Genomic DNA, 16631 nt, shown 5'->3' with positions numbered 1-16631 from the left:
GGTTGGAGAGGCTTTTTTTAATGAGTGTGCAGTCTGAATGTTAATGAGCTCACTTTAATAACGGATCTAATGAGTGAGTTGCCAGGGTAGCAGGTACCCAGTGTGTGGTGTGTGTTGCTGCCCGTGTGGCTTGCCCGTCCTGTCTGTCAAAGTTGCTAGTGATGTTCTGAGAGTAAAAAGTATGGCAATATTTATTGAACACATTTAGATAACAGGTCCAATAAAAAGAAAGACTCATAAGCAAGTCACTAACAAACATCAAGAGCTTAAGCTGTATTGTACATGTGCATGTGGACCTGAGTCATTTCTCAATCCCACCCCCTCCTACAAAAATAAACTCAAAACCCCACCATTAAATCAATAGTTTTATTTCTCAATACAGAGACGATATGAAGCGCATGTGTGCACAGATGCTATTAGCCTACATTGTTATGAAAATGTGCTATGATTATCATAGAAATATTAGTAGATATGAGAACTTACTATGGATTATTACTCAAAAGGCAAGTTTTTTTCAATTCTAAACTTTTCAAACTGTAGATATCTTCAATGTAAGCGTATAAGTCCTTATATCAAACTATGTCGTTTATAAGCATTTTTATTAAAATAGATTAAAACACTAATCTAGAAATCAAAGTCATTTGGGTTGTTGTATTCATTCTGGTCACATGGCGTGCAGCTCATGTTTCTGAACTCTTCCTCCAGGCAGGCCAAAGCCAGACAGTCCTCGTCTTCCTCGTCTGAATTCCGGGCTTCACTCTTCTCTACGGTTTGGACCTCCAGGATCTCCTGGGCTGCACGGGACAGGGGGCGTAAAGATGAGCTGGGCCGATGAGCGCTGGCGCTCTGGATGCGAGAGGAACTTCTGCTGGAGATATCTGCATGTAGCAAAGAAAAAAACACCATAGATGATACGTGCAATGCCGAGAAACCAGAAGAAAATCACATCTTCACATTTTGTCATTCTTTTGATTCTTGTCCTGTGTCAAAATAACAAATGCTAGCGCTGCATATTCTCCTAATGAATTTCAGGAGAATTCTTTGAGAAAAGTTGTATTATTTAGGTCTTCTGAGCTATGAAAGAGCAACACAGAAGCAACAAAAAGGTCCTCGGGTAGTGTTTAGCAGAGGTGGCGTAACAGGAGCGAGCATGCATCAGCTGATACGGTTCCTCCAGGTTTGGGATCAGGGGCCATCGGCTTTGAGAATCCCCTGAGGCATAAGGTTCAATCTGGCATGTCTAACCTGACAGGGTTTCGTGAGCTATAGAGAGAACGAAGGCGACAGAAAAGAGAGCATGCGGGGATATCTGACGATTTGATTTGCACCAGCCGAAATCTGAGCTGTCATGCTGTTAAACAGATTATTTTTTCCTCCTCTGCAGACCTGCGATTGATGACCAGAGAGACAGAGAGGAAAATATGTTGAGCTATAGAGAGAGAGAGGCTGATGAAGCCAGCGAGCTAGCTTAGCTGATCCGAGCTGAGCCGAGCGATTGAGGAGCGCTCCGTTGGCTGCCATCCCTCCACTCTGCTCGCACACGCACTGCATCACGGGAATCTCTTTATGAAACCTCTGGCTCTAATTACCGGCTTTGGACGCTAAATCACGATTATTCCGCAGTCACGTTATTGGTGTTTGCTTGTCCAGCGGGGTGGTGGAGACGTCTGGTAAATGACCGTTAGCCAGTTGGATATACTGTATAAAAGATATGATCTTTTATCAGGCCATTTATTTTATATTTTGATATATGTTTGTATAGGCTGTGTGGTTTTAGGGGAATGCCCTCTTTGTAAATAAATAAAAAACTACTGATACATGCAAACAGCAAATGTAATGTAACAGTTAAAATGTGATATAAAATCTTAAACAGACAACTTTCCGTGCCATTGTCACCTTTTTTCTTTCATACAGAACTTCTTCTATCTTTAAATAATTTCCCAATTAAAACGTTGTTCATGACAAAATGCGAACCTGCTTGTGAAAACCCAGCAAAAGTTGTTTATAAAATCATCCTACAGAATATTCTGTGAACATATAACAATATCTTCAATATTGACGGAATAATACCCAAATCTTAGTGAAATAAATGCTTAAAATGAATCGTTGATGCTTGTTATAATAATCAATTAGATTCTGAGATGTTAGCCTGGGTTTCACAGGGTCACAAATGTTTACATGCCGATCAATAATGCCAATGCTAAATGTAGATAAAAACGTTATGGTCAATAAAATATCACAAATCTGGTTGAAAGGTTGGAGACATATAGCAAACAGTAAACAGACTGACGGATACAAATGCTTTAATATTTGCTGCATTTTGTTTACTGTTGTGTGTCCATTTACCTGCTCTGCGTGTCTGCACTAGTGTTGTTAAAATAAGCATGTGTTTGCTGCTCTTCATGCGGGAGAGAAGCAGCGCACGTGGAGCGGAAAGGGTTCAAATGTAGGGCGTTTGGCGCTAAATAAAGATATTAGAGGATAAAGCTGCAAAAGATTAAACACATAAAGTGATTCTCCGTTGTGAAGACGCGTGGCTCCATTTAAACCACCAAAATAGTCAAAAGTTTCAAATGGTTTATTAGGCTATGTCTGGCGGTCCGGAGGGAACGAAGCAGAGATCCGCATCCGCCTATCGAGGATGACTGCTCTAGGGTGACATCTTAAGCACACGTTCAGCCTTATAAATCTGGATTAAGCTGGAATTCACACATAAAATGTCTCAACTACCTGACAGATGTCAGGCGTCTTAAAGGGACACTTTGATGAAATGATGTCATCATTTATAGAGTTGTAAACAGGTTTTTCACGACGTGACGGTGACTAAGTGATGACAGAATTATTATTTTGGGGTAAACTATATAAAAAAATGTTTTCATCAAATTACCTTGATGCCTCTGTGATGTGCCATGATTTGCAGAGACCGGATGAAGGGGACTTCTGATTGGTCGACTGTTCACCAGCACATTCACTAACCCTTCCTCCGCGTTATGCCGAAGACTGCTGCTGGGTCTCCAAAAATGTTGGACTGCAATGAGAATGAAATAAAAAATATTACAGTGATGAAACAAATTTTTTAATAAAGAAATGACAATGGGGTGGAGCTTCACACTGACAAACATCCTAATGGTTCCTAATGGTGAGATGCACTCATTTATTTCCATTAAATGACAGTACACTTTTAGGTTAGACCTTGTACTGTAACCTGAGGTTAAGTGTCTTGCTCATGGGCACAGTGGTGATAGCTCGTGTCTCACTCTTAATGGGGTTGGAAACAGAAATATAATTACCAGCCCTGAGCCCTGAACGCCAGTCCAACACACACCCTGAATCTCAACACTAACACAAGCAGTCAGACATTCAAACATTGAGTGTTTGAAAGTTAAACATTTGTGGCTTCTAGCTGCATATTAAACGCCCGCTGTAAATTAAGCCTCTTTCTAACCGAAGGACCGTAGGCTCCGTCACCGCCCGTCCGGGACTGCAGATGCACAGACAGAGACGTATAAGCCAATAAAAACCGAGATGACAGAGAGATGGAAGTCGAGCGGGAATGTCATTAAGGCTTATTTTTCCTCTGTCTTCACTTGACGCCAAATGAACCAAACGAGACACTTTATATTTATTTACAACTGCCTCATCTGGATTTGTATTAAAATGACTTTATTTATTCAAAGAAAGGTCATAAAACAATCGAGCACATTTTGAGATGCTAACAGATACGCATTAAATAGAAGATGACACCAGCATCCATTATTTTGAATGTTAGGAGTTAGAGAATTTTGGGGTTATATTAGTCTTTTGGTTTTGATATCAACTCTTAATTGTATTTGGATTTGACAAAACAGTGAGTTGATGCCATGCTGAAACATGTCCTGCGATTCTGACAGAACAACAACATTTCCATCAATAACAACAACAGCTTGGAAATGTTCTTTCAACAAACTCCATCTATCCTAATGTGAGAGTTAACCCATCAAAATCATCAAATAAACGTTGCAGAATAAGTCTCAAACGTTCTTAAAAATGCAAATGCATTCACATTCACGGCCTATTTCAATACAACGACTCGGAATTGATTTGTGACCTCTGCGTATTTGTCAAAACAGTGTATTATATAATAAACAATCTGTAATTCGCAGCACTCCTTCACGAGAACCTGTCGCTGTGACTCAATTAAAGCGAAATAAAACTGACTTATTCAGACACACGCTGTTGTTGTCTTCCTCTCATCCTCCGTTCCTGTGCATACTTTTACATTTCCAGAAAGTGTGGTAAGAACTCATCATGGGTAGGGAGGTTGTCACGGCACTTTAAATCGAGCTGTTTAAAGAGAAATATTAGTGTTTACACTCAGTCTAATGGCCTCGGCAAGGTACAGCATTAAATCTGAAGAGCTAAAGGATAATACCAGCAAATAAATGAAAGTGTGAGGCATAATTTACACTCATCTGTGAGCCAGTGGCTCTCTTCAATGGCCAATCCATCTAAGTATGGAATAATTAGGTATCTAAATAACACGCGCTGAACAAATGTACTGCTAAGAGAGATGCTCTTTATGGTTTTCATTAAAGCGCGCACACATATTTGTGCTGGAGACTGCATCCCTGTCTTGCTTATAAAATCAAAGCATAAGGTATTATTGCATTTTTATTTATGCATTTGGCAGACTTACGTTTGATCGGTTCGTGGGTTACCCGAGAGCACTGCATTAGCGGTGTGAAGGTCATGGGTTGGATTTCCAGGGAACGCACAAACTGATTTAAAAAGTACAATTTGCTGCAAGTCGCTTTGGATAAAAGTGTCTGCCAAAAGCATAAAAATGCATTGGAACCGAACACACGCTATTTAAGGTGCAAACAATTTCACCAATATTCACATCTATGTTTCCAGAAGCTGGTTTTAGAAGCCGGTTCTGCTCCGGGCATCCGAGTTCAGGAAGAAGTTGTGAACCTCTGAACTATACCCTAAGATGGGGCGTTTTAACTCGGGAGAACTCTAACGTAACTTCAGTCCGCCTCAAGAAGATTTATATTCTGTACGCTTTTATAACGGTGAACAGGGGGATGACCTGCTGTGAGCTTTATAGAGAATAATGTGCCGTTTGCAAGATCACTCTTGGCTACAGTGAATCTTGCAGTCACAGTAGAAAAACTTCTCTCTGACAATAAGGCTCATCAATCTCGATCTCAGATGTCACGCCCATGGACCGCCTTCTCTCACATGCATTCTGGATTCACGAGAATGACAATCGTTTTATTCTATAGGTATAGCCCGAGTGATAAAGAACGGCGGTAGTAGTGTCATGGTCATGGGTTCGGATCTCAGCATCTTTCAAATATTTTCAGACATCCATCACACCTGAATGTTCCGTCGTGCTTTAAATCCAATTTCAAATATCCATACCCGCCTCTAAACATCAGATAACAATAAAGTTGTCCCAGTTAAGTGGGTGTTTTTTCAACTTTATGTTGACGGTCAGACGTCTGGCAACACGCGGCGTGAAAACAACAGAGGAGAAAATACAACCTTAAACGACTGCCACCCGATGCATAAAACCTAGGAAGAGGCGCTTTAAATTGTTTCCAGAGCTCGAAACAAAATCTTTCCCCTCTGCAATCACTACAAAAATATATTTCACCACAGGCGCTTTAAATTGAGTGCAACTTGTGGCAACCTTTAGGCCAAACAATGTAATCTTCCAGCCTTATCCTCTGCAATCACGGATATATGACTTTGTTTTGCCAGAATGGAACTCTTATCTTGTTTGTGTACACACCCAGAGTACACTTCGTGCTGCTCGGTCTTTCTCTGGGGGTCTGAGATGTAGTCGGTCTCAGCACATCTCCAGTCTCCAGTCCCAAAGTGAAGAACCCCTCAAGGCCTCGGTCACGTTCGGGCTGGACGTCCCGTCGCTGGGCTATGGAACGAAGAACCTGCGGAGAGAGGAAACATAATGTACAACGTTTGTGTTTATTTATTTAAAAAGAGATTAAAACTCCACACAGATAGTGTAGTGATTAAATCTGTGTATTCATATGTTCAAGTGTCTAATATTATTTTCATGGTTTTATGAAATATCTACAAATCTTAGGAAAAGTTGAGAAATTGAGGAGTCGGTCATGTTTTATTTTGTAAAGGCCATGAAGCAGTTTTGTTTGAAAATATTGTATGATATGGTATAACCCGCACGTATGCTTTGTAGCCATGAGACCCTAATACAGGATCTTCTGTGGAATAGAAAGATTTCATTTGTTAAGAAAATTGTATATGCGCTGACACACGCTAGACTCTTTTCCATCCGTGACTCTTATTTGTCAATTACGGCGGCATTGAATGAGCGCTGCCTTTTCTCTAGTGCACTTTAAAATAAAGGTCAAATTCTACTCGTCACATTCAGACGTAACATGCGGGCAGACAGAAATTATACATTTTTCACCCTGAAAGGAAATGAGAAACAATTATGTTTGATTGGTTCCCGACTGCTGTCATTTAAATAGGAAATGAGGGAGAGGATAAAAAAATCAAACGGCATGGTAATTAAGGACACAATTTTCTGATGGCCGGACAAAAGAGAAAAGATAAGGCAGCTCTCCAATCACACATTTAATTTCAGGTGTTTAATATAATTCTCTCTCGCTCTCTTTCTTTCGTTAGACTATTGAACTCTGATAGTCCTTTCAGGGTCGGTCTGACAGCTCCGTCTCCGGCGTCCTTCATCAGCTGCGTGGATGTGAGGGTAGTCCGGGTCTCTCCTGCTATTAGCTCTTACGCAGCATGAAATCTGCAATTAAATTGCATATGAGTAATATCTGATTGATTAAGTCTTTAGTATCCCAGAGTTTCCCGCAAGGCTATTCAATATGGAATTCTCGTTTCTTACATTTTCTTGCTTACTCTCCTCTTTCTATGCTATATTTCCAGCAGAGTTTGGGAAAGCTCCATTTTCTAGAATCATATTAATGGCTGTACTGCCGGCCGACTAGCAGAAATCCCCATCATGAATCGGAATCACGGCTTTCGAGGACTGTAAAGCGTTACGCAAATCAGATGATTTAACGGCTAACATACAGTAAGTCACGTTACATTTTGAGTTGACTACCGAGTCAAACCTTATAATTATAATGTCTAATTCGATTTTTTTGTATATTCACGTTAGGTCACATTAGCATGTGTATGCCCGTACGCATACTGTATGGTCTATATGCAATATAAAGTTCTGGAAAGTAAAGTTGTGCATCCGGTCACCTGGGAAGATTGTGTTAACAGACCCGCTTCTGTATTCTCCCGACACTGGGACGCAAAGAGAGAATTTGAGCAAGGGGTCACAGCGGGACAGGCAGTGTTCCTCTTCACTTCTGAATCATTGATACATCTCAGTTCTTCATCTGAGGAGTCTTCCTCGCTGGGCACCAGGCAGACGTCCTCACCTGTCACATCTTCTTCTGAATCTGAGCAGTGACAAACAGAAAAATGGTAATAAAGCAAACAAAGAGAAGAAAACATGAGGACAGGAGAGAGAACATTGAGGCAGGGAGGAGTTTGGAGTCGTGCGGTGAGGATGCAAACATGTGCCTTATCTAACGGCTCGCAGCGAGCAGCTTGGACATGGTCTGGCAGAGCTTCTCTCTCCTCCCGGTCTCCTGCATTAATAATGCTTATCCTACACAGCTTGAAGTTTCCATCATTCTGCTTGTCAGCAAATAATGGAAAAACAACCGCTGTTTGAATGAAGGTTGAGGTTGTGTCTGTGGGTTCACGCTTGGTCTTCACAAGTGACGGCGAAAAGTTTATTGTCATTACTCAATGTTGGAATATCTATTTGGATTCTGATTGGTCAAGACAAGAACATAAACAAACTGCTTTATGTGAAATCCAATAAAATCCTACTGACCTGACATGCTGAACTGGAAGGAAAGTGTCGCGGTTTGAGGCGACATCCGTGTGCCCTTTAACCATCTGGAGGGCAGGGCTGCATTACCCCCATCAGTATGAGAACTAACCTCCATTATAGGAAACATGATGGAGTCATGGGCAGGTGTTGATGGTGATGCAGTGCATGGAGAAGCGATGACACGTCTTGGTGTAGGAATTAATTTCTGATCAGAATATGATGTCGTATGTCTACTGTTCATGGGCTTCACTGGTGACAAAACGAGTCTTGACCTTGAGGATGGAGAATCTGGAGGTCTTGGACTTCTTTCAGAGTCGAGAAATGCAGGCGACTGACTTTGAGAAGAACTGACTGATGGAAAGCTGGCAGGAGAAGAAATGACGTCAGAAGCACAGTCTTGGTTTAGGTGGTTTAACTTGGTTCTGGGAGACAAAGATGATGGTGGCACAAGATTTGAGGAGTTGATCTTTTGTGCCGTAGAAGATTGTGTCCATGATTTTGGAGAGTCGGTGAGTGTGGTGAATGGCATGACTTCAGAGGAATATTCAATATTCTGCCTCTCCCTTGGCACATTTAGAAATGATTCTGAGCTTGCTGCCATAGCCGGGGAGGGATGCGATCCTCGAAGTATCGTGTTCAGTAAAGGAGAGCTTTCTGGTCTTGGCAAAGGTGACAGAAATTGGCCAGGCTCTTGTGATGTGCCAGGTGAAAAGCTGAGTTTTGAACCTTTGCTCATCTGGGACAAAGATGATGTGGAAGATGTCATCGAACATCCTCCTCCATTATTGTGAAGGGGAAAAGGTAAATCTGTATGCCCAACGGATGCAATCCTTCTGGAAAACAACAGACATTTTGTAAAAATACTGAAACATTTGTTGACAGGATGATCTTAAATGTATTTATGTAAATTGAATGTAATCCACATAAAATTGACTCAAGTGTGGCATGACGAAATTTTCAAATTAAGTTAAAAAAAATCAGTGTAAAGATGTGTTATGATCGATATACAGTAAGTAAAAGGAATGAGATTAATGAAGATTTCCAGTCTGGATTTAGAGCACATTACAGTACAGAGACTGCTCTGATTAGAGTTACAAATGATCTGTTTATGGCGTCCGACCGAGGTTGTATCTCCTTATTGGTGCTGCTAGATCTTAGTGCTGCATTCGACACCATTGACCACAGCATGCTCCTACATAGACTTGAAAATTATGTCGGTATTAAGGAAATAGCTTTGAAATGGCTTAGATCTTATTTATGCGACCGTTTCCAATATGTAAAAATAAACAATGAGGTATCACGCAAATCGCAAGTCCAGTACGGTGTACCACAGGGCTCAGTACTAGGGCCTATGCTCTTCGCATTATACATGTTACCCCTAGGAGATATAATAAAGCGACACGGAGTAAGCTTTCACTGCTATGCTGATGATACGCAACTTTATATTTCCTCGAAGCCTCACGAAACACAGCAATTCCATCGAATAGTGGAATGCATTGTCGATATAAAAAAGTGGATGAGTAGCAATTTTTTATTACTGAACTCGGACAAAACTGAAGTGTTACTTATCGGACCGAAAACCGCCCTACGTAACAACCAAGAATACTGCTTAACTATTGATGGATGTTCCATAAAACCCTCATCTTCAGCTAAGAATCTTGGCTTTATATTCGATAGTACTCTGTCATTTGAGAACCAGGTCGCCAAAACCTGTAAGATTGCGTTTTTCCATCTTAAAAATATATCTAAATTACGTCATATGCTGTCATCATCAGATGCGGAGAAGCTTATACATGCCTTTATGACATCAAGACTAGATTACTGTAATGCACTATTAGGTGGTTGCCCTGCAGGCCTATTACAAAAACTCCAACTGGTCCAAAATGCGGCAGCTCGAGTTCTTACACGTACAAAAAAGTATGAGCATATTAGCCCGGTTCTGTCAACCTTGCACTGGTTACCTATAAAGCATCGCATAAATTTTAAAATCTTGCTTATTACCTATAAAGCCTTGCATGGTTTAGCTCCTCACTACTTGAGAGAACTTCTTACGTATTATAGTCCATCACGTGCACTACGCTCTCAGGCGTCAGGTCAGTTGGTAATACCTAGAATTTCAAAATCAAGTGCAGGCGGCAGATCCTTTTCCTATCTAGCGCCTAAACTTTGGAACAGTCTTCCCTGCAATGTCCGGGAGGCGGACACACTCTGTCAGTTTAAATCTAGACTAAAGACGCATCTTTTTAATCTTGCATACACTAGATTATCATAATATATGTATTTCAAAGATCTAGGCTGCACTAGTTAGATCAACCGGAACCAGGGACACTTCCAATAACAACTGATGCATTTGTTGCATCAAAGAGTGCAGAACAGTACTCTACTCTCAGCCAGTCTTGTCTCATTGTTCCAAGGTTACAAGAGCGGAGCGGGCAGGGCGCAATCCATTCCTAGACCTGACAAATGCTGGACGAAGGAAGTGACGTCCCTACAAAACTTCAGCCACTATTAGATTATTAATGATAATTTTAAATCTAATTTTTTTTTATTTTCGCCTTGTTGTGCAAGCACTGTTGAGCTTGTGCAGAGGCTGCAGTTTTTGCCAGAGGGGAACTGGAATCCCCTGGTTAGGCCTGGTTTCCCTCCGAGGTTTTTTTTCTCCTCCAATGGAGTTTTGGGTTCCTCGCCACCGTTTGCAAACTGTTTTGCACTGTTTTGCCTGGCCGGGGGGGCTGCTAGAATTTGATAGTCTTATTTAATTAACTCTGCATATAGTAATTTATTGTGTGTCTGATATTTGACCTGTGTTTTGAATTCCATAACCTTTTATGTTTTACTTATAGTCATTTTTTCTTGTACAGCTGCTTTGTAACAATGAAAATTGTAAAAAGCGCTATATAAATAAAGCTGACTTGACTTGACTTGACTTAAAAAACAGCCACTTTAGTTACAAGTGAGTTCTCGATTCAAGGTGACATTCCAACTGTAAACGTTTCTGTCAATGCCTTTCAAAAAGTCTTACATATTGCTTTCATTTTCCTCCTTGACTCCGAAGGATCTGTGTACCGCAGCATCTGTATCAACCTTGAAAAATGAAAGAGCCAAAAATCAGCAAACAATAAACAGGACACAGGAGAAATGTAGGGTTATACAGAGTCGGTCATTGGCCACAGTCCAGCAGTACATTAAGAGACAGATTCAAAATTACCTCATCTAAATCTACCATGCGCAAGCAGGATTCCGCATGGTCGTTCGGTTTCCCAGCATCCTCAGCGGGAGCGACTGCGAAGAGAGAAGCGAAGTACTTACGTAATTCCATCCGGTCCGCTGCAAATCAGAGAGACCAATAAATGAGCGGATGATCTGAGCGGCAGTAAACCAGATTTATATTCCCAGTTAAACACTGAAGCATCACCAGCGCAATAATCAGCCTTACTGTTGTGAATGTGCCTCTTTAATCATAATGCAAAGTGACAGATCTCCGACTAAAAACTCATGAAGATTCGTTAGCCGACGTGAAATGGCTTTCGCAACCCATTTTATTTCCCTAATGTGACGTTTCAGAGTGAAGCGTGATATTCAACAGGGAAAGAAATGAGGTGCTGGACTCCATTTCACCCATCGATCGGAGTGTAAAAAACTGAATGTGAGTTTGTGGATTGTGGACGACTGCCGCACTCCTGAAACACAGCTAACAACCAGAAAGCTTTTTGACACAGAGCCAAAATGGTCACATTCAACCGAGACCACATCTTGACCTATCCAATGTCACCACTTGTTTTTTTGTTGAATCGATCATCGGCAAATCATTATTTGCTAATTCAATTAATGTTTTAGATGCAATCTTGTGCATTATATGATATTATATGAATCGATAACATAATCCATAGTTGCACAGCTAGGAGTCACATCAATCCAAATTAATTTCACTGGATAAAATAAACTTCCCCCTCCATCATTTGATTTTTTCACAGAGATTTGTGGGACTGTTAGAAGAATTGGTTGATTTTATCAGTCTTTGTTGCATTACATAAAAATGGTGACACTTTGAAATAGAGGAAAGGGCACTTTTCGTGTAACTGTGTCCAAGTTTGTATGCCTGTAAAAAAGTTTTAAAGATATCTTAATATTATTTTAGATTCCGGTTCTCTATTAACTTGTCTCGTGACATCTATATAATAAAGCCCTGTATGGAATAATCTGGAGATATGGGGATCTCATTGTGGCTACATGTGCAAACTGTAGAATGGTCCTCCTTGTACCACACAACGAAAATTTGGTTGATTTGACACAGCATGACCCACATGCAATTTTTCATGTGATGTATTTCTGAAAGAAATTAACATTAAGTTCAGTCGGACATAAGGTAATTTTGGAGCTGGCATTTTTTCAAGTCATTTTAATGCCTCGTAATTTACTTTGAAGTCTAAGGTGCAAACTGTGATTTTGACCCACTTCTACATAAAAGAGGATCGCTCTACAAACATTCAACCATGACTTTAAATATTTGGTCTAGGCATCATTTAAGCACTTCTTTTGCCACGTCAAAGATTATCAACCTCTGGTTGACTTGACACAGAAAGACCCATTTCATGTTGTATTTAGGAGCCGTTGACAGAATGGTTGTGGGTAATCAAAATCCTGCAGAACAAATCAGACGAGGCATCAGAAACACACCCTCACATGTGGCCGACTGAAAGCGGTCTGGACGTGAGGATCATGAAGGTGGGCTTCAGAAAAGAGTGACATGGGCTGGTACAGATGAAGAGAGACGCCCCTCATCATGGGTCTGTTCTGGAGAGGCTGAAGGTGGTCAGTTCCCTGACAGCCGTGATCAACCGCCGTGCCCGCCGGCTCCTAGAAGCTTCTCTCAATCAGCTTTGAGAATGTTCTGTCAGAGCATCAACCTCCCGGTGTAATAAGAGCTCTGTGATTACCCTTCAGGAACGCGGTGATGGATCAGAGCTCTGAGAGAAGAGCGCCTCTCACGGCATTCACTCACAAGAGTTCATTTCTCAAACTTTTGAGAGTCTGCAAGTGTGTGTGCCTTTGTGAATGGTACCTGCTCGCTGGTACACTACCCGTTTAAAGTTTGAGAGAGAGAGAGATTTATGAATGATTTTGTAATCATTGTGAGACGGTTGATCATAGTTATTTTTGTATTGCTTTTTAAAAGCACTGTTAGATTATTTCAATCAACCCATGTGGGCTTCCGAACTTTTAATGTTTTTATATTCTTTTAAGATGATCCAGTGAATGAGTCCGATATGACCAAGACTTGAATTATATTTCACAGATTAAGAATTGCAGACTTTGGTTCCAAAATGACATAACTCATTATGTGATCATGTTTTGATTGTGTTTTATTGCGTAAGTAAGCTTTTTTTTTATTATGGCTTAAATCAACACAAACCAACTGCAGTTTGATTGATATTAATAAAATAACATGATTTCTGATAAAAAAATATGGAATTATCTCATTTTGGAACCAAACCAAACGAAAAGGAAGGTCAAGTTTTTTATAATAACATGCACTAATAGAGTGTGCACAATAAGACCAGCAATAAAATAAATGATGGTAAATATTGTTTTTACATTGACTTTAAACCGTGTGAGGTGTAAATGTCTATCATCCATTTACAGTTTAAGGACTGATAAGAACTGGTGTGTGTGTGCGATGAGAAGGGACACACCTGTCAGTTTTTGACTCACTTCATCTGTCTCTGCGGGTGGAGGTGTGGTCGGGTCCGGCCGCCGGCGGGTATCAAACTGTGACTGATATTGTTCAATTTGGCCTCTGAAAGAAAGAAAAAAATATAATAAATGATTATTCATATTCGTTTTTTCTATACCTAAACTCAGCATGAAGAATCAAAAGTAATCCTTATTTACTTTCAAAATAAATGTCTTATTATAGTGCATGTTATTCTAAAGAAATAATTAATTCGGCAATTCAAGACGGAAAATAAGAAAGTTAACCATTTGGGAACTTGTTTTACTCCGTCCCACCCTATATGTCATGATTCTCGAGTGGTGAGACACGGAGAGAGGACCCAGGTGCAGACAGCGGGTAAGGGGTTAACAAATAATTTAATAAATAATAAAACAAAGACCCACGAGGGGGTAACAGAACAAAACATGGATACATAACATGACAGGACTAAGACTAACTACACTGAAACAAAACTTAAATTAACTCTTTGACATAAACTACACATGACTAAACTAACATAACACAGGAACTCACCACACAAACCACATGGGACTGACATGATCCTGCCACAAGACTCGAAAACCAAGACAAGGAGAGGCAGGATCATGACAGAGCGCCCGCCTTAAAGAACTCCTCCAGGAGTTCTTCAAGATCACACTAAACATGACAAGACTGACAGACACCATAAAGACAGAACAGAACACACTAAGGGCAGGGCTAACATGACTAAAAAGGGATTGGGGTTGGACAATAAAATAAACATCAATGGGAAGGGGGGAGGTGGAATGGGTGGGACAAACTTAGGAAAATAACTGGGTGGGGACTTAGGAGGGACAGGACCCTGCTTCCTAGAGCTGGGCGGAGGGGTGGGGTAGGAAGGTCTGGGCATGGAAGGGATACCTCTCTTGGAGTGGGAGGAACTAGAAGGGGTAGGGCATGACAGGACGGCCGTAGTTGGGAACGGCTGGGGCAAGGCTGACTGGGTTGTAGGTTGGAGGGCCGGCTGAGATGGACTGGGTGCAGACGGGACCACCGGACTTGACGGGACCACCGGACTTGACGGGACCACCGGACTTGACGGGACCACCAGACTTGACGGGACCACCGGACTTGACGGGACCACCGGACTTGACGGGACCACCGGACTTGACGCCTGGGCAGGGCTGGATACCGGCTGCTGGGCAGGACAGGATGGTGCCACTCTCCTCTGCTTCTTCCTCTTCGACCGGCTCACAGGACGTGTGGCCGGCTGCAGAGTAGCGGTGGGGGACCCCACTATCTCTGTGCTGGATGAGTCGGACGGGGAGTCCCACGACTCCCGCCGTCCACGCCTACCACGGAGGCTAGCTGGTGGTGGAGCAGAGTGTGTGGTGACGCCCAAAACCCCAATCCTCAGGGAACGACTCTCTGGGATCGAAGGCAGGAGAGAGCGTGCAGCCGAGGGGCAGCTGGAGGCAAGACTGCTGACCAGTTGCTGAAAGGACCCCCGGATCAGCCTCTCCCGTTCCTCCAACGGTGGAGGCTTAACGAGGCCCGCCAGGAAGTAGGCATTCATGAGCGTCTCTGGCAGAAAACCCCGTCTTGCCACAGACGCTTGAGCATACTCACTAAGGGATCTATCTCCCTGAGGCTGGAAAGGACCATCGCCCCGCTGAATTAAGTCAGCAGTCGACTGCCACCAATGCTGGTGGTCCTGGCTGGCAGAGGACTGCTCACGGTCCCTGGCTGCCTGCTGGGTTCTCTGTGGTCTGTTCATTCTGTCATGATTCTCGAGTGGTGAGACACGGAGAGAGGACCCAGGTGCAGACAGCGGGTAAGGGGTTAACAAATAATTTAATAAATAATAAAACAAAGACCCACGAGGGGGTAACAGAACAAAACATGGATACATAACATGACAGGACTAAGACTAACTACACTGAAACAAAACTTAAATTAACTCTTTGACATAAACTACACATGACTAAACTAACATAACACAGGAACTCACCACACAAACCACATGGGACTGACATGATCCTGCCACAAGACTCGAAAACCAAGACAAGGAGAGGCAGGATCATGACACTATATTGTAAAAAATGGACTAAGGAAGCACTGTAAATAAACTGCTTTAAGGTTGTGCTTTAAGAAAAACCCTGCAGAAATACTTTACAGAGACACCAATTTATGAAGTATGAAACACACTTCATGCGTAAACAAAATAAGTCAAATATTCTTTCATTTCAATATTGCCTCATGATGTAGCTTAAACTGTACATGAGTTGCATTAGTAAATAGCGAAGAATATTACCACAGTCGTGTACTTGTCACTTATTCCATCCATACATCCTAAATTCAATTTATTTTTATTGCGTCCATCACATTATCAGAGTTGTATGTGTGTCGTGAGAGCTGTTTCATGGTGACCTTTGAAACAATGTCAATACACAGAGAGAAAGCTTCATCGTTTCAAGCCGACGGAAAACAAAAGAATCAGAATAGAGGGGACGACCCAGACTTGCTGTTTGAAAGGAAATCCCCGCTCAGCCAGATTCCCCTGACCCACAGGTTTAGTCCTCTAAACCCTTTTCCTTTTCTCACTGCTAATGTACCATACAGACGCATTGACAGAAAAGCTCTAAAACCCAAAAACAAACCCTCTCTTTCTCTCCTTAATTATGCTGTTCTCTTCTCTCCCTCACCGAAACCAACCCTCAGCAGGAAAACCTGCTTTCCACATTGTGTGTTTGTGTTTGAGAGGATTAGACACCCCTATCACACACTCCATTCCTTTAGAATGCAAGCTGAAGCCCAGGGCCGCACGTCTGTCCTCCCTCACACAAATCCATAACACACACGTGTGCGCGCGCGTCTAAAATCGAGCTTTCTGTTCTGTGATTTTTCACACACGACACAAAGAAAGACAATTTGACGGATTCACAATTAGACTCTTTTTAAAATGGCTGACGTAAAACAACATCGCTGCCATGGGAACCATAATACTTATAAAGACTAATGCACAGTTCCATGTACCTGAAGATG

At 41.8% G+C, this 16631-nt stretch overlaps 1 protein-coding gene across 1 annotated transcript in view; it reads right to left on the bottom strand.

The window, feature by feature from the left end:
• Positions 1 to 354: 354 nt before the first annotated feature.
• Positions 355 to 16631, bottom strand: part of zbbx (zinc finger, B-box domain containing) — a 31706-nt gene continuing 15429 nt past the window's right edge. The window contains exons 9-13 of the mRNA XM_079466015.1: positions 13588 to 13691; positions 7249 to 7451; positions 5780 to 5936; positions 2888 to 3028; positions 355 to 878 (exon numbers count right to left, since the gene is read on the bottom strand). Of these exons, the coding sequence (XP_079322141.1) occupies positions 625 to 878; positions 2888 to 3028; positions 5780 to 5936; positions 7249 to 7451; positions 13588 to 13691 (859 nt within the window). The 3' untranslated portion in view covers positions 355 to 624. The remainder of the gene's footprint in view (positions 879 to 2887; positions 3029 to 5779; positions 5937 to 7248; positions 7452 to 13587; positions 13692 to 16631) is intronic.

Source organism: Barbatula barbatula (genome assembly GCF_947034865.1).
Source record: "Barbatula barbatula genome assembly, chromosome: 10".
NCBI classification, from domain to species: Eukaryota; Metazoa; Chordata; class Actinopteri; order Cypriniformes; family Nemacheilidae; genus Barbatula; species Barbatula barbatula.
This window is presented reverse-complemented; position numbering and strand designations above follow the sequence as displayed.